The following is a 19,670-nucleotide window of genomic DNA, read 5'->3' as shown; positions in this document are numbered from 1 at the left end:
AATGTTATAAACAATATAATAGATGTAGATGTGTAAAATCTACATATTTAGACAAATACCCAATTGTTAAGTAGTTAATTCTGAGTGGTGAGTAAGAATATAAATGGTGTTTATATTCTTCTTTATACTTTCCTGTATTTTCCAAACTTTCTATAACAAACATGTACAGCTTTTGTAAACAGGAAAAAAAAAAAGGTTTTTAAAGACATTTTTTAAAAACCTAAAATTTCATTTTCTAAACAAAAATGATCTCTTCTTCCTAAAACTATATGACTTTTCTTGTATGTATGCTCTCCTAAATTTTCTCCACCTCTCTCTTCCCTAGTCTACAGAAACCAGATCTGCTATCAACTCTAATGTAGGAGTGTGGGTGGGCTCCTCTTCCCACAGCTGAACCCTCTAAATTGGTGATAGTTAACAGATGTATGTACACCTTAACATCCCATGACAAGCTCTGCAATTACCCACTGTTACTCCTAACATCAAAGCTTAGAACTTGAAAAGCCTGCAATTTGCATGGCTTTGTGGAGAAGTACTCACACATTACCACAGTAAACACAACGATCTGCATTAAAGCATCATCAAAGCTGAAATTGTAATTATGCTAGGGTGAGTAAGTTCAAAGATAGAAATGGCATTGCTAGACGTGATATTTAAGAAAATACTCTTTAGTGCAGGTACTTGAATTTAAAACACAGACTTTTAATCCTCCCTTACAGGTTGCCCAAGAGGGAGCATCTAGCCTTCTACCAAGGGCGTGGGGCTCTTAACGAAGACAGCTGGCTGATCCCCAGGCTAACAGGACCCTTACCTCAAGTTCTTTTATCTCTATGGAACAGTTAGTTTTCCTGTGATACAAATCCACACACTCTCACCAGCCTAATGGGCTGAAGAAGACAGTCTGTATTTACATATAGCTGAGAATTTTTCACTCTAGTTCAGAGATAACTTGGGAGTAAGCTAGTGAAGAGGCTGCCAGAGCATCACAGTGCCAGAAAAACCGAAGTCACTCTGACAGTCACCAAAGCAGACGGTCCAGTCTGAGACCATCAGGTAGTGAAAACCTCAAGGGTGAGGAGAGAAGTGATTCAGCAAGGATTTTAAATGTACCTTTTTACTTTCTAGGTCATCATTTACTTATCATATATCTTAGAATAAAAGCAACCCTATACGTAAGGCAATCCCTTATTTTTCAACTAGCATATAAAAAAGGAATTTTGGGCGGCCAATTTGAATATATAAACTTCCCAGAGATTTAGAAGACATAATAATATGTGTCATTTATATATTTTAAATCAATAAAATACATAACTATCATACTTAAGAGATTTAAATCTGAAAATGTCTAATCTCAAAGACAAGGTTGATAAACCAATTATTTTAATATTCATTTGTAATATTTTATAGAATCTGAAATGAAAAAGATTCTACATCTCACTAACTTTAGAGAAAACTGGCTATTTGAGACCTGAGTTTCTTAAGTATTCTTATCCATCTAAAATTTATAAGAATCTCTTTTCTCATAGAAAAAAATAACTTCAAGAATTCCCGATGTCTTGTCTCTATCAGAAAGAGAACATTTCAGATTTACTGAATTTCAGTGAAACACGGCCTTATTTGATTGCTCTGTGGACTTGGGAGGGTGTAAAGCACCTTAGCAACCAAGCTAATAAAAAGTATAAAAGGCAACAGCTCCCTCTCAGCTTTTAGCAATGGTTGAAACAGATTATATTATGGACAAGGCAAATGAAAGATGTGCTAAAATGACTTTCAAAATAAAGTTATTAAGATAATGCACTATAATGTGTGAGGCCAAACCTTGCCTTCGATCAGAAGTTCGGTGCATTTTTGGTCAACAGAGTAAAAATGACCTCTGTGCATTTCTTTATAAACAGTTATTTACTCTTTCAACAAATATTTGTTATGTGCCCCATAGAGATTACTGACTTGATGCTAAAATTCACCAGTCCCTCTCTGGGAGTCCTGTCTTCTTTTGGCATCTGTGACGCTACCTTCTCCTCTTTCCCTCCTGCCTCTCAGCTTGCTGCTTCTCAGTTTCTTGTCGGCTACTTGTCTTCTCAGAATGTCTAAATGTTGGCCTTGTAGACTTAGTTCAAAGTTCTGTCTTCGGAACCTCCAAAACTCTTTCTCTCAATGATTTTATCACCTCCCCACGTTTTAAATACTGTCTATAAATGCACGGTCCAGACTGTTATCACCAGCACAGACTCTTGAGTTTCAGGCCCATGGAACAACTGTTTATTTACATCACTTACAAGTCTCTTGGGCATCTTAAATCCAATCAGCAGCAAAGCGAACTCTTCAGTGTTACCTCAGATCTGTTCTTGTCTCCTGTATCTTGGGAAGCACCCCTTCCACTGATCCATGTTCTCAGCAAGGTCTCTGGAAGCCACCCTTGATCAACTCTCTCTCACCCCACAAATCCATCAGTAAATATTGTCAATTCTAACTTGAAAAATGTGTAATGAAGATCCAATTGGTACTTAAGAAACCAAACCAAGCCAAAGAAAATCCACAGTTGATGCATAAACACAAAAAAAGTTGCCAAATTTTGATTTAAAAAAATAAATAAATGAAAAGGAAGAGCACTTCCCAAAGGATGGAAGAGCAAAATCTTCCTGAGTGGCTGCCCAGGGGACCCATGTTCACAAACAAAAACAAAAACAATACCAGTTTTGTTACCACAGGGGTGCATTAAGATTAAATTTAGCAGTAAGCTTCCAAAAGCTTCAATTTATAATAAAGGAGAAACCAAAAAGCTAAATCAAAGACCATTCAGGTTAAATTCTACATTTAGATTTAGGGGACTATCTAGAGATTAGGGGAAAGATGCCAGTCATTAAATTATCATTAGGAATATACGACATGTAAACATTACACTCTTCTCAAAGAACCAAAATGATAAATGCAGGTCACAGGACAGATGGAGCTGCATGAAGGAATTAACAAATATTAATGATGTTGGTATATACCCCTGATTAGTGACTCAACACAAAGCCATACCCAAAACTAAAAAAACACAATGACTGACGTCAGTTCATCTGATTTTATCATCCTTTTCCTTAAGCAGGAAGGGCAAGATGTGTCATTACTCAAGCCAACAATTGGCAATTACACAAAGGCTAAGGATTAAAAAAAACCAAAAAAACAAAATACTGTGGGTACAACGTGAAATAAGAAAGATGTATTCTCTGTAATTCAGAGAAACTGATTTATGAAATACTTGAAATCACAGAACAGATGCATTGCAAAATCATACACCGTGGACACACACACTAGATTAAGAACTCTGGTCTTGAGCCCATTTAAGGTTTTAATAAAAGCAGATGATTCCAAGGTAATGTTCCACCCAAGGGTGACTATATTCAGACATATGATTTGTCAATTTTACCTACATAAAATGAAACTCTATGAGGAGGACATCAAGGTGCTCTCACCTGAACACAATGTTTTACAAGTTTAAGTTGATTTTGTTGAGATCTGCTTATAAGTAGAAAAAAATAACGAGTGACTATATCAGAGACTGCTCTTGAGTAAAACAAGAAAGTTTCTATCACTTTAAAGAAAGAGTGGTTATATGGGACATCTGCAAACTTAATTTGCATTCAGGCTAGCCACCAATTTGCTATGACTCTGGAAGCGCACAATCTTGCTTTGTCCTCTTCCTTAAATATAAAGAAGCAAAGCAACCATCTGTCTTGTACCATCATGTCTGTGTAGCCAAAGGAGGTCACTGCCCTGCTGACTGAACATTTTTATTAAAGATCTACAGATCACATTTAAACAGTCTGGCAAACAATATTTCAAGCACAGAAAATCTGCTGAAAGCTTGAATGAAAGTCACAAAACAAAATAGGTGAAACAAAGGCGCTCTTAAGCTCAGGGCTATGTCCCTAGTCTCACCTTATCTAAGGAGAAATCTTTCGCTTATACCTAAAGATCATTCATCTCTATTGACTAGGTTGTTCCCACCAGCAAACTAAAATTCACAGTAATGGCCTTCCCTCTGTGTGCTGCATGCAAACCTGATGGGGCCACAAATATCTGAGCAGAAATATGTAAGTGTACCTCTCCCCCTAGTCATCTAGGGGGTTGAGAGAAACTGTCTTAATGCTTTTTTTTTTTTTTTTTTTAATACTGCTATCTTCCTCCCTTTGTAGGCTAGCCTATAAGGTTTAGGAAGAATTCAAAAAAAACCCCTTGTTCCTCAAAAATTCGCTCACTGCTTGGGAAAACCATCACCCTAAATGGCAGACTAAGAACACGAGGAGGTAAAGAAACACTTCACTGATATTAAGCTTGTCAAAAATTAAGAGGCAGGGGAAACAGTGAGGTCAGAGCAGTAATTCTTAGAGGAAGACCAGTCTTGTTTTTTTTAAAAAAAAGAAACTCTACAACAACTAGATAAGACAAAAACAAAAATGGAAGAAATGAGAAAGAAAAAGACAAACTGGACAACAAAATTAAAAATAAAAACTTGCATTCATCAAAAAACAGCATTAAAAAAATAGCAAATCAGAAAGGAGTATCAGTGAGATGACAAAAGGTAACTAAAACATGCACAAGTTATTCAGCTTACACCTGCTAGAATAGCTATTATCAAAATGACAAGAGATAACAGGCCTTGGTGAAGATGTGGAGAAAAGGGAATCCTTGTACACTATTGGTGGGAATGTAAATTGGAGTAGCCACTGTGGAAAATACTATGGAGGTTCCTTAAAAAATTAAAAAGAGAACTACCATATGATCCAGCAATCCCACTTCAGGGTACATATTGGAAGCAAATGCAATCAGTATCTTAAAAAGATACCTGCACTCCCATGTTCACTGCAGCATTATTTACAGTAGCCAAGACGTGGAAACAACCTAGGTGTCCTTCAACAGATGAATGGATAAAGAAGACGTGGTGTGTATGTACAACAGAATACTCTCCAGCTATAAAAAAGAAAGAAATCCTGCCGTTTGCAAGAACACAATGAATCTTGAGGGCATTAGGCTAAATGAAATAAGCCAAAGAAAAATACTGTATGATCTCAGTAATATGTAAAATCTAAAAACAAAACAACAAAAAAACACACAAACTCATAGATAGAACAACAAAATGGAAGAAATTAAAAACCACAAGACTTGTGGTTGCCAGAGCTGGGCGGTGGGTGAAATGGGTGAAGGTGATCAAAAGGCACAAACTTCCAGTTATAAGATAAATAAGTTCTGGGGATGTAACGTACAGCATGGGGACTATAGTTAGCAAAACTGTATTGTATATTTGAAAGTTGCTGAAAGAGTAAATCTTAGAAGTTCTCCTCCTAACACATATATATGGAATCTAAAAAAAAAAAGGTTCTGATTAACCTAGGGGCAGGACGGGAATAAAGACACAGACGTAGAGAATGGACTTGAGGACACAGAGAGGGGGAAGGGTAAGCTGGGATGAAGTGAGAGAGTGGCATGGACATATATACACCACCAAACGTACAATAGCTAGCTAGTGGGAAGCAGCCACATAGCACAGGGAGATCAGCTCGGTGCTTTGTGACCACCTAGAGGGTGGGATAGGGAGGGTGGGAGGGAGACGCAAGAGGGAGGGGATATGGGGATATACATATGCATATAGCTGATTCACTTTGTTATACAGCAGAAACTAACACAAAACTGTAAAGCAATTATACTCTAATAAAGATGTTAAAAAAAAAATTTCTCCTCACAAAGAAAAAATAAAGTGTAACTATGTGAGGTGATGGACATTAACTAGTGGCAGTCAAAAAAAAAAGATATTTAATCATTGTGTTGTACATCTTAAATACAATGTTACATGTCAATTATATCCCAATAAAACTGGAAAAGGTACTATGATATTATGTTTGGCCTCTGTCAACAGAACCTGAAAAACTTTAACATTACTGTTGGCAAGCGTGGAGTAAAGAAAAAGTTGCAGCATATGCATTTCAGTCACATGTACAGACACATACACACACAATATGTACAGGAAAAAAGACAAGAGATATAATAAAATGTCAGCAGGGTTATCCTTGGATAGTGAGTTTAAAGAGGATTTATATTTCCATATAATTTCTCATGTTTTCTACAAACTCTCAGCTTACTGTTACAATCAGAATATCACATTTTATTTTTTAACCGTATCAGCCTTGAAGATCAGAGTCATGGGAATAGAGGATGCAAAATATCTTGTGAGATTTTATCATACCTTAAAAATGGCTCAGGGTCATGTGGATATTGGTAAGTGGATTAAGGACTTGGTTGGCACAAAGTGCCAACATTTCAGGTTTTACTAAATCTCTTACCACCCAGCTACATATCTTCCAAGCTTATGGTCACATTCCTGGGGCAGTGAGTTATAATGAAGTCCCTCGCCAACATCAGGGATGCTCTCACGTACGTCTCTGGCACCCTGGAATGTTGACTAATCCTGTTCTATCCCAGACTCTCTTCGTTGAAATTATTATTCCACCTTGTGTATTTCTTCTCTATCTCCACTTCACTGCTAGACTGCTGACTTTCAATTCTCTGTATCAGCGTGCCTGTCTGCAAAACCACTGCCTTTTACCCCCATCCTATTCAGTGTCACATCTAAATAACTACAACTGATATAGCAGAAATACAAGGAGAGCAAGTTGTGAAGTGGTGAGACCGATGAGTGGCTCCAAAAGAGATGCCAACACAAGTTCAAAAGAGGAAGGGCCGCACAGTTTGCTGAAACAATAAAAATGTTATTGGAAAAGTGTACCTGATGTATCATAGCTTCTATTTGGTAACCACCTTAATTTATAGTCTCAGTTGTGTTTGTTAAGCCAAGGCCGCAAGGGCAGAGGTGGGGAGAAGGGAAACTAATGACGAAATGCACATAGAAATGTTCTCAGTGTGTTTTGAAGAGTAGGATTCGGGGTGTGTCATTGCCTAACCCCATGTGCTACCCCAATACTTTTCTGAGTTTTGCAAGTTTCCACTTGGAGTTGTATTGTTCATACAATCACTCCAGTTCTCTGATTATTTTCACCTGGATGGGCCTCCTTTCGCTCAGTTGTATCTTTGAAGAGAGACTTGGTGAGTAGAGCAGCAAACACAGTGGTAACTAATCCTTCAGAAATGAGGTCCCTATATATGACAGATAGATAGATAGATAGATAGACAGGTAGCTAGATAGATAGATACATAGATAGACAGTAATTTATACAAGTTTTCCCAAGTAGATACTAACCTAATAGGTTATGTATACTTAGTGGTTTAAGAATACTTCCTGTCTTTAATAATTCCTAGAGTTGTCCAATAGGAAAGTGAGACTTTTTTCCACCTTTCCTTTCAGAAACCCTTGTATAAATGAATCTAAGTAGCCAGCTGCAAATTCCCAGTAAAACCATTTTTGAAGACACCAAAGGTTAGGTATTTTGACCAATGGGACAACATTTGATTCTAGGACTCTAGAAGTTTGGAGTCAGTGGGTCTCAGTTATTTGACTACATCTAGTCTGTGGCTCATCCTCTGCAAGTATCATTCTTAGAGCTCAGACTTTAACCATTTGAATCAAAATACAATATTGAAGTGATATTGTGGTAGGCAGAATTCTAAAAATGGTCTCCTCACGATTCCCGTCTCCTAGTTATCCTAACCCTCATCTAGGTACTACTATGAAGGGATTTTGCAGACGTAATTAAAGTTCCACAGCACCTGACTTTAATATACAGAGACTGAGTAACCCTGACCCAATCAGATAAGCCCCTTAAAATAAAAAATTTTCTTTGACTGATAGCAGGATAAGTTAGAGATAGGAAGCACGAGGGTCACTGGATATGCCAGTACAGGCTTGAAGATGGAGGAGGGCCGCTTCCGGCTCATAGCCAGGATAAAACGTGGATCTCAGTCCTACAGCCAAAGGGACCTGAATCTGTCCACAACCTGCATAAGCTTGGAAGCAGGTTCTTTCCCAGTCTCTAGATAAGAGTCCAGCCCATTGTGAAAATAAAGAAAGCCTCAATTTACATGGAATGGGGAAGCCCTGAAAGGGGAGCTCTCACACACTACCACTCAGACCCCAGCGGGGGGAAGGAAGAATTTCTCCCAGTCCAGCAACAGCTCAGCCACTGAGAAGCCACTACCACCCTGGACTCTCCTCCCAACTTCCTCTTTTCTTCTGTAAAAACAAAAGCCTCTCTTCTGTTTTTTGGACTTACCTATGGTTTGCTGTAATTCTCTGCTATTCCCAAATAAACTCATTTTGCTGGTAAAATACCTAGCTCTTTTTTCTTTTTAAGGTCAATAACTGACACTGACTCTGGCCTTATGATACCGTGAGCAGAAAAAGCAGGTGAGGGTTCCTACAGAAATAGGAGCTTATCTTTTCTACCTTTCTTTGATTTTGGGCCTTGAGATACCTTGAGAGCTGCCCTGAAGTCAAACAAGTCAAGCCTACTTAGACCTGTATAGACCTGTAAGATCAATAAATAGATACTGTTTTAAGCCACTAAATTTTTGGTAATTTATTGCATAGTAAGCAGGTATTATTTTGTTTCCTTTACCGGTTTTATTTTTAGAGCCTTATTTTATTATAAAACCACTACACACTAATTTCCCTACTTTCCTATTCTCCAAAGATAAACACTGCTAACTTTCTCTTTCCAAAAACTCCTTATGAATATGCATGAATATACAAGTATTTATGCATGTCTACATGCACTCAAACACACACACACATATATAAAATTACACAACGTATTTTTTTGCTGAACAGTCTATCTTGGGCAGCTTTCTAAATCAGAACATAAAAGCCTACCTCATTCTTTGTAACAAACATGCAGTCTTGGATTACATACCTGAATTATTTTCTACTAAACCAGCTGCTTAATGAAGGGCATGTTAAATAATAAAGTGGTAACAACTTAAGTGTCCATTTGCTAGTTACAGCAATGTTAGATTTATTATCTTCTGTTATTCTGTGAGATATCAGTAAGATAAATTCCTAGAGATGGATTTGCTGGGTGAAAGGGTAAATGCAGTTGAAATTTTAACTGATACTGCCAACTAACCAAAAGCGTTGTACCAATTCACATCAACACTTACGTGATGTGAGAGGGACTGTTTCTCCACAACCTTGCTATCATTGGATTCTATCACTTTTACAAAATTTTTGACAATATGCTAGGTGAACAACAGTGTCTCATTATTCTGGTTCATATTTCTTTTATGATTGCAATGAATCATCATTTCAAACATTTTTGTTGGCCAATTTAATTTTTTTCTATGATACGCCTTTTACATCCTTTCCCCATTTTTCTCCTGGTGCATTCACCATTTTTATATCAATTTACACAAGCTTTTTGTATATTAAGGCAATCAGATGTTTGTCAGTTATGGGCATAAAAATATTTTTCACACATTGTTTTCTTTTGATTTTGTTTATTACACAGAATTTTTCATTTTAGGAGAGAGATACTAGTCTTTCCTTTGGGGCTTCTGGATTAAATTTCATGCCTAGAACTAGGAGCCTGTGATTTTTACCTTTCTTTTTTTTTTTTCTAATGGGACTGACCTGTTCATGGTTCGTTTAGGAATGCCTGGCTGTCAACAAACACCATTTTGTCTGTGGAGATAAGCTCCAGAACGTGATGCCAGTATCTCTTCTTCCTCAGGGTACCACTGACATATCTACACAAATAAATTAATGTTCTCATTTCTACCGATTCATTCAATGGGTATAAATTCATGTCAGTAATGCATGTCCTGACTCACATAATCCCTACCTAAGAAAAATAGAAAGTGTATCTCCTGGGTGACTAAGCACTGAGAGACGGCACTTATTCTTTCTCTTGTTTTTCATGGGGCCATCAAGGAACTGTCCCCCTGGCCTCTGTGTACCATACGCAGTAGAGAATGTAGCAATAGGAAGAGGTAAGAGACGCTGTGAGTGAGAAAGCGTTTCGCATTATCAAGATGTGAGGACAGGTCCTTTATTTAATTTACATTTTATTCTTCTTGTATATAGAAATAGGAACCTACCAGACTGTGATAAATGCCATTTCTCACAAAAAGTCGACAGACTTTTCTACAGCTTATGAGTGAATAACAACCTGTTATGTTCCTCCATAACATAAGGGAAAATGCTCTCGGAACCTGAAAGACAGGCTTCTCTTTGCCCATTCCTCCGATTAAATACAAAATTATGTTTTGAGGGAAAAAGAATTCTCCATAGAGAAACAAATAATAATCAAAAGGATCATTAAAGTCTTAACTACACTTTCTTCAATCTCAATATTAGAACTGAAGAAAATAATGGCAGTAAAAGACTAATCGACAGGCACATCAAGTATGATGCAATTACTACAGAACACTACAAAGAGGAGTAGGATTAACTTTTTAAAATCACAACTGAATTATATGTAAGAAATAAAATTTATCATATACTTAGCACCTTGTATATACTGCTGGGCACTCTGACAGAGGAATGAAAAGATAAGACAAAGATATAATTCCAGCCGCTGAGTAAAGTATTTGGCCTTGCTTGACCCTACGGTCAGCTTTCACTATTATGACAATGATATAATAAATATCTCCAAAGTATAAAGGTAATAATATAAACAGTTGTGTATTCACCATTCAGCTTTGGAAATATAACATTGCCAACTGCTTACCCCTCTCCACAATTATACCCCCTGACACCTTCTCAGACGTAACTACTAACACAAAATGGGTCTTTAAAATGACCATATTTTCCTTCAGACTCTTACTATAAATGTACAGATACATATTTATATGTGTATGTGTGTGTATTCCTAAACAAAACATTGCATGTAGCATCATATTAACCTTATATGTATGGTTTAAGTGAGATTCTTTTGCAACTTGCTTTTGTTGCCCAACACTATCTTTGAATGCTAGTTCATTTGTTTTCTAGGCACACGGTGTTCCGTAGATAACTATGCCACGATTCATTTATCTACTTTCCAACTGATAGACTTTTGGGCCACACTGCTTCAAACGTTTAGCTATTACAAATGATGCCACTATGAGCAGTCTAGAGCACACCTTCTTGCATATATGTGTAGGCATTTCTCTAAAGTTTTCCCTCAGAGTGGCATTTCTGAACTTTAGTGGTCTTACTACATACAGTATCATAATTTTATGAATTTGTCCTTTGCCTTTTTAACTTTACCATCTTTTATTTATTACTATGAGGAAAATAAAATTTATTCCAAAGGGGCAACTACGTCTCTCTCTCTCTCTCTGTCCCGTCTTGTCCCCAAACATGTTTAGATAACTTCCACTCTCAGCTGGAGAGCCCCCGTAAGCAAAAGGACTGCTTTCCGGGGGCCAGTCATAGCCTAGTTTGTAAGTCAACACCACCTGAAAGTCTATCGTGTGACAGTTTCTGCAAGAGTGTAACAGAGGTAGGGCTTAAACACTCATCCTTTCACCCCATCATCTTCCATATCTCGAACACATCTTCCTACAGATCCTCCTCAAAATCTGTGAAAGGCACTCAAAGTCAAAATTCATTTTACTTTCTGACTTTCATCTCTCTTTTCACCTTTACATTCTTGTACAATCAAGCATGTACATCCCACACTCTAGCCACACACTAGAAATTCCCCCATCTCTCGCCCCTGCCAAAGTCTTGTTCATCTTTCAGCATCATGAGCAAGTGGCTCCTTCAACATCTCCCAAACTTTCCTGATTGGAACTAACCCTTCTCTTCTTTGCATCATCTTAGATAGAATTCAAACAAACAAACAAAAACCACACAAAGCAGTCTTCATTGCACAGTTTTTGTAATATGGTTCTACCATCCTTCTAAGTGGTTCTTGAGGCCAAGAGTCTCACCTCTTGAATCTTCTTTGTCCCTACAATGGTTCTGGATGTAAAGATAAGTTATACATACACCACTGTCAGGTAAAACTTTAGATAAACTCTTGCCCACATTACAAGAGGAGACATGTTCTAGACTGCTCAGAGCAGCATTGTTCGTGCTAGCTAATATATACAATAGGTAAGTTCAACTTTAGGGAGAAAAATGCTGAATAGTTTTGATGCACTTTAGGACATGAGACCCCAAAATATGGCCCACTGGCACGTTGACTATTTTAAGGTGAAGGGATTTGAGAAACAGCATGTGCAGGAAGGGCTTTCTGACCTGCCACGTACGCAGGTCATAAAACCTTCTTGTGAGAGCCACCCTCCCTACACCTGGAGGAAAGGAGCCTTCTTATCTCTGAAGAAAAGGGACACAGAAGAATCTGAACAAACAGTCCTTGCTAACTCTCCCCCAGTTTACTACAATTAGCTCACCTTTGTCCTATACGTCTTTGCACAACTCCCTTCTCTTCACCAAACTACTGTAAAAACAATCCCAATTTAACCGTTCCTTTGGGTTTTCATTTCCTCATGAATGCTCCCATGTCCCGTAAAACGTATGTTAAATAAATGTGTATGCTTTTCCTTTGTTAATCTGTCTCTGGTTACTGGGTCCCCAGTGGAGAAGTTAGAAGGGGAGAGGGAAAAGATATTTTTCCTCCCTTATAGTTCTTGACACTAATCCTCTTCACGTGAACTGTCATGGCCACGTTTCCCAAAGGAAATCCTAACATGGGAGCGTGACTTGCATCATCCACAAATTCAGATGTGGAGAAAAAAAAACAACTGGGATAGGACCCCATATAAAAAGGATTTCTCCCTTTCAGATCCAAGAGCTCAAAGAGAGGCTAAGGTTTGGGCTGACTGATGAGAAAGAACAACTTAGTGACAAAGCTACAGGGAAACCAAGATAACAAGGTGGGGAGACGCATCTAAATTTCCAAATGCCTGTATTTTAAAAACTAGCAAGACGAAGTAAAACAGAACTCAAGAAAAGGTATTTCATTACCTGCATGAGCAGAGAGAGGTGAGTGAGGCCGAGGCAGTGCTGGGGGCTGCCCATTACCTATCAAGCTTTTCCGGTTGCTGGTTCGGCAACTGTCCAAAGGAAAGGAAAACCAGTTTTAAAAGCAATAATAATGATAACGTTGAAGTATGTTCAAAGTAGACATAGCTTAGGTTGAACAATCTATCCGCACATGTTATTTCTAAAATTTTTGCAAGTCAATATGCACTCACTAATATTTGAAGGGTGGCTGTTTCCTGAATATTAGAAAATATAATGTATTCATATCATATAGAACACCATCAATATTCCTCACCACAAAGTTATCATCCAATGCCTTTCTTTTGGCTCCTGACTGCAAATATGTGATATGCCATCCACACAAGTGATAAACTAAGGATTCAAATCGGCAAACCACAGGTAGCATCTCTGCTGACATGAAATTTCTAATACAAAATTACATGCAATGAAGAACAATGACATTAATCTTACAATGATGCACTAATTAAAAATCTAATTATTTAGACAAATTTCATAGTTGTGCCTTTTGTCAACAGAACAGCCAATGCCTAAGATAAATGCATTTCACCACTCATTCATTTTTCATCTTCATACTGCATTCAGTATTAAGGTAAATATTTTGGAATCATAGAAACAGATTCCAGTTTGTATTAAAATAACAATGAAGGCCTTTTCTCACAGGCACACTACCTACTGTTTTTTATCCTTGTACCCAGTGAGTAGAAATAAATCGCTACATATGAGCACAGGGTAACTATTTTTCCTGTTTCTGCTACTAGAAAGTTAAAAAATAGCTAATTTGATTCCAAAGTAACTTTCACAAGCCTCAAAGAATAACACAAATGCAAAACTGGTTGATGATGAAGTGGATGTTATCTTACTTTCGTTTGCTTTTCTTCAGTACAGACTAGTACTTCACAATCAGTATAGTGGTTAGAAAAGGATAATACAAACCAGCAGGTTACCTCACTGAATTCACCTATAATAAGGTTCAGGGCACTATGATTCCATCCTCCTACACTTGGTGCCCTTATCCACCATTAAAGATTTATTGTAATGTCTTCTTAATTCAGAATATACCTGTTACAGCATTCTTGAAACAGGAATTTTCACCTAACTTCTAAATAACATATAGTGGACATAATTGAGAATTTGTATAAAATATTTGAAAGGGGGCTTCCCTGGTGGTGCAGTGGTTGGGAGTCCGCCTGCCGATGCAGGGGACACGGGTTCGTGCCCCGGTCCGGGAAGATCCCACGTGCCGCGGAACAGCTAGGCCTGTGGGCCATGGCCACTGAGCCTGCGTGTCCGAAGCCTGTGCTCCGCAACGAGAGAGGCCACAACAGTGAGAGCCCCACGTACCGCAAAAAAAAAAAAAAAAAATTGAAAGGAACATTTCTAAATACTATTTAAACAACACATTTCAAAACCAAACCAAATTTCTTTCTCCAATATTGACTTGGGAACCAATCCTCTCTCTTAGACGTTTGCTGCTTGTTATCATTTGTCAACATTCCCATATTTATAATTTCTTAAGGTCAGGCTGCATCATTTTATTTTCCTTACTGGAGCAATCAACACCCCCTAGCATTACCTGTGAGTTTAATTAAGATCATGTTTACTCAGCCTTAAAGAAGTTGTTGAATAAGAATAGACCCTTGATAATTATGAAGGTGGAATGTGGTATTATCAACTCATCTATCAAGAACTATAATTTGGCCTATTAAATTCATAACCATTCATAACCATTAAGTCAGATCGTGTGATTGTTTTTTTTAAAAAATATTGTACAATGTATTTAGTGTTAATTCAAATTAATGTCTCCTTTAATTTTAACATAGGAATATTAAATATATCAACTTGCTGATGTTAGTAAGAGAAATTATAAATGACAGATTTATATCCTGGAACTCTCAGCAAAGTTATTTGCTAATTTGAGCAAGTTAATTGTAATACAGGTTAACTTATACAAAAATGGCTATTTGTATTAGTTTTTACATTTAGTATTTGATCTAAATCATTTATGAAAATTTATGTAAATCAAATAAATAAGAAATATATATCAATAGAAACAGTAACCTAATGAATATCTTACATAAGAATATCAGTGAAATACGCTGACAAAGCTAAAATTTAGAAAATATTTTTAAAAAACATTTTAATTGAATTTTCCTAAGAAACATATAGAATGACTAGTACATTACCACAACAAGCTAAGTAGCCAATAATTTGTATTTAAAACAAAGAGAAACACAAACAAAAAATTCTCACAACTGTATCAGTTATTTAAAGCCTACCAAAAACAAAAAAGGGTGGAAAAGTACTGATGTGATTTAAAAAATGTGATTTAAAAAAAAAAAACTCAAAAAGAAACGTCGAGGGCTTCCCTGGTGGCGCACTGGTTGAGAGTCTGCCTGCCGATGCAGGTGACACGGGCTCGTGCCCCGGTCCGGGGAGGTTCCCAAGTGCTGCGGATCAGCTGGGCCCGTGAGCCATGGCCGCTGAGCCTGCGCGTCTGGAGCCTGTGCTCCGCAACGGGAGAGGCCACAACAAGAGGCCCGCGTAAAAAACAGTGAAACTAAAGAACAGTTTCGAATTCAAGTTCCAGCTATCCATCCCCAAAATGCAATCTTTCTGCTTCACTCTTTAAGAAGAAATGGAAGCCATCCACCCTGCCCGCGCTTGATTCTGAAAGCTGAACCCAGGAACAACCACTGCCCACAAAGAACCTGCTCCTCTTCATGCCACCCAGTTGAAAAAAACACATGGGGACACAGCCTATGATGACATGCTCAGTTTGTTCTCTCAGTTGACAAGGTGACACAATGGCACAGATTCTTTACTTGCAAAATCTGAATTTAGCCCAAGAAGATAGCCACATATAACTCGAGACAAAGGCAAAGGTAAATGATGGGGCTGATGGTGCTAAGTGAGCTTTCCTCGTTACCTCATTCCTTTGGTTCCTGCCTAGAAAGATCCACCTGCCAACAGAAAACACACACACACACACACACACACACACACACACACACACACACACACACACACACACACGAGTACAATAAGTACTGCTGACTATGGACCTGGGATCCGAGAAGAATGGGAGGGTGAAAGGCAATGACAGTACTTCTGAGTCAGTAGGACTGTCTGGCCCCTGCGGGCTGGGAGGCGAGGCAGGTGGGGACAGAACCCTCTGGGAGAAGAACGTCACAGGTGGATGGGCACTCTGTTGGAGACGCTTTAGCATGACAGGAAGCCACCCCCGGGAAGTGGTTTATTTGTTGGCGTGGTGTTTTGGCTTAGGGAGGTGACCTGGGATCACACAGGGTGCCACTCTGCTCCCTGAGCTCACTGTTCCCGCTCACCAAAGCAGTTTCACAAGGAGCTTCCCCATCTCCTAACGATTGCCAATAGCACCTTCCATTTGTCAGGAGGATAAAGAGACAGATCACGCATTTCATCGTGTAAGTTAGGCCTGATCAGAGCGAGGGACAAAGGAACGTGGGCTACTAGCTGAGGGAGGGGAGGGGAAGGAGGTGTATGGATTTTTGGTCCAAAGCACCCACATTCTATTCCTGCCTAGATTGTCCTTATGCTCAGAGCTCCGTATGAAGGGCGTGGTGGGACCTGTAAGAGCCTCACACCTGGATCTGTCACATCTCTCCTGGCAGAAGAACCTGTTAATTATCCTCTACCAGGTCTGTAAAAGCTGTGAGGCCCACCAGGCTGTGGCTTTTTGCAACTGTTCTGAGTAGCTGAAATGCAGCTTAATTTTAAATTACAATCATTTGGGGACATGAATACTGATCATGTCTGATCGTGGTAGGACAAGCTGAGAAAGAGAAACCCAAACAGGCAGTAATTTCTAACAGTCACAGCCGACTTGAAAGGTCAACATTTAGTACGACATATGACTGACCACAATTGAGGGGCAATGAGTTGCCTAAGAAGAGCTCCAGGAGTTCTGAAAAGCTAGCCTATAATTTATTAATTCATCTTGATGAAAAATTTGATAAATTTGCACAGGAGGCCAATTATAGACCATAGATTTACTGAATGTGAACATCTGCTATTTCCTGATACCTTAATAGAATCTGAACACTGAATACTCCTTGAACAAAGAGGAAGACAGAAGTGGAAGAAACCAGGCATGAACAGGAGGCAGAAATTGTCTAGCTAATGTGGTATTGCTGAAAACATGTTATAAAACAGGCAGGCTTCTGTTTCCTTATCTTTACAATGAAGGGGTTAGACCAGATTAGAGGAGTCATTAATTATTTTTGTTTGGTTTATGAAATTTTAAAAATATAGAAAAATATTCAAACAATTCTCACCACCTGAAATGAACAATGGTATCATTTTCTGATGTTTACTCCCAATATTTAGTATATGTATGTCCTTTCAGTGGCTGGGAAGGCTTTGTGCAGTGAACCTCCCGGGGATTATCTGGTTCTATAAGGGTGTACACCTTTCACTGTCTTTCTAGTGACTAGGCTACTTTAAATGCTGTAGGAGTTGCAGTTAAGTTGGAGAAAACTAGTAGTGATACAAGTGATTCTTGTCCATAATAATGTAAATGAATTTTGTCTTGTGCAAATACAGTTAATAACCACCCACAAAGAGATGACCCCAAACATTTAATATCATTGTCCTACGAGATATTAACTGGTTTTGTATCTATTAGCAAATTTCATTTCATCATTTCTGATTATATGTATATAATATATACATTTATATATATTTTAATATATATATTTTATGTATATGGGTTTCAAAATCTCTTACTGTTGTCCTCATTAATAAGTTAAATAAAATCTCTCACACATGTTTATTTTATATTTGTATGACAGTCATGTTTTTGACTTTTTGGATAAATTGCACTTTAGCACACACTATATATTATAGATATTCTGTAACTTACTTTTTTTTTCACTCAACATTATAGTTTTGAGATTTAACCATGGCAACATAAATATGGGTTTAATTCATGCCTTTTTTAGATTATTCATTTGAAGCAAATTTTAGGATTATTAAATGCACTAAAATTATGTATATCATGGACATTTCTTTTCTTTGTGCAACATTAAGTATCTAGGCCTCTGTGTATTTGCAAATCTGATTGTAAAAGCCTTGAAAAGTATCTTCGAGACTGAATTTGAAAGAAAAATTATATCATGCAACATAAAGCAAGTCTTCCTTACAATTTTCTTTGGATACTTCTCCCCCAAATCCTTAATTCCTTCAGATGCTGCCTTGCCCTTCTCTCCATGTCTGTCTTCATACTATTGTCTTCTCCAGAAATAACTTTTTTGTCTTTCATATGTAAATCAATCTACCCTTCCTCTGGGCCTCTTGTCTACAGCTCTACCCCTTTTCCTGTAGAGCACAACGAGGCCACAGCTGGTAGCTGGCTGGATAAGCTTTAGTGCCCCTTAGAAGGCAACAGGAAGCAAAGCATTAATATTCGTGTCCGTGACATACTCTATTATTTAGGTGAAGTTATGACACTGCTGATGTCTTCCCTATGGCCCATGAAATCAGGGCTCCCCCCCAAGGTTCCACTGATTCATTCAACAAATTACTTTTCGAGTTCCTAATACATGCTAGGTACTACTCTAAACAAACAAATATCCCTGCTGTCCTCTAGAGACCTGTATTCTAGAGAAGGAAGCAGATAATAAACATAGTAAACTAGTAAGACAGTATGGGAGACGGTGATGACGTTTGTAGTACGAGGGATGGCGATGGAGAACAATGACGCAGAGGGTAGGACATGGAGCACGGATGTAGGAAGTCACAATCTTAAACAGATGGTTAGGGAAAGCCTCGTGGTGTGGGGGGAAGGGGAGTGCGGTGTCTGAGTAAGACAGGAGGATGAGGGAGTGAACATTCAGGAAGAGCAAAGGCCCTGGTCAGGTGTGCTCCAGGACCAGCAGGCAGGCCAGCGTGCGGGAGGGGAGCTGGCCAGAGGCGAACAACCAAGAAGACGGCGGACAGAGCCCGGGGCCACCTCTGGGGCAGGTGCAGGCCACAGCACGGAGACTGGTTTTACTCTGGGTGAAAAGGGAAGCTGCTGGAAGGTTTTAAACACCATCTGGGTTCTGTTTTAAGAGAATCATTCTGGCTGCTAGATTGCAATAACCAAAGGAGGAGGAAGAAAGGCCAGTTAGGGAGCTAAGCGGACGGACATGCCTAGTACACCCCATCTCCTGTGACTCAACTTCAAAATACAACATTTTCTTTTAAAAACTCAGGCCAAAATCACCCCCAAGATTCAATGCAGGTATGAGAGCAGTCCATGCTCTTTTGTACAGCCTCTGAAACACTGGAGAAAGAGCAGGTAGCTAGAACTGTGGTGACTGCCAAGCAGAGAGCTTCAGCCCTCTGCATACGGGCATCAGTGCAATGACCTAGTTTATCGTCATCCGGGGTATATTACTGTGAATGCTGAGTATTGATACTATCGGCTTGATACTTGAACTTAACTTTTCCGTTAGTAGAAAAACTCCTTTTGAAAGGCATTAATTGTAATGGAAATGAATGACTGCTCATACTGCTTTCACCTAGGAGCAAAAAAATTTGGCTAGTTACATGCCTAGAGGAAGGTATAGGTCTCCACGCTTTCAAAAATTCTGAGGAAAATATATATATTACTGTATACAGTACTTCTTGTAAATATATCTAATCCATTAAGATAAGCCCTTGGTGAGGTCTAGCCCAATTTTCTGTCTTTGTAGAGGAAGAGAGAGATGGCTGAACATAC

At 38.5% G+C, this 19,670-nt stretch overlaps 1 protein-coding gene across 2 annotated transcripts in view; it reads right to left on the bottom strand.

The window, feature by feature from the left end:
- Positions 1-19,670, bottom strand: part of LOC132516863 (microtubule-associated serine/threonine-protein kinase 4-like) — a 160,681-nt gene that overhangs the window by 101,341 nt on the left and 39,670 nt on the right. For both annotated transcript variants that reach the window (XM_060143042.1, XM_060143043.1), the window contains exon 2: positions 12,890-12,978. In XM_060143042.1, coding sequence (XP_059999025.1) covers positions 12,890-12,978 — 89 coding nt within the window. The remainder of the gene's footprint in view (positions 1-12,889; positions 12,979-19,670) is intronic.

This window comes from Lagenorhynchus albirostris, chromosome 3 (genome assembly GCF_949774975.1).
Source record: "Lagenorhynchus albirostris chromosome 3, mLagAlb1.1, whole genome shotgun sequence".
Taxonomy (NCBI): domain Eukaryota; kingdom Metazoa; phylum Chordata; class Mammalia; order Artiodactyla; family Delphinidae; genus Lagenorhynchus; species Lagenorhynchus albirostris.
The sequence above is the reverse complement of the archived record's forward strand: the minus strand, read 5'-3'. Positions and strand labels throughout refer to the sequence as shown.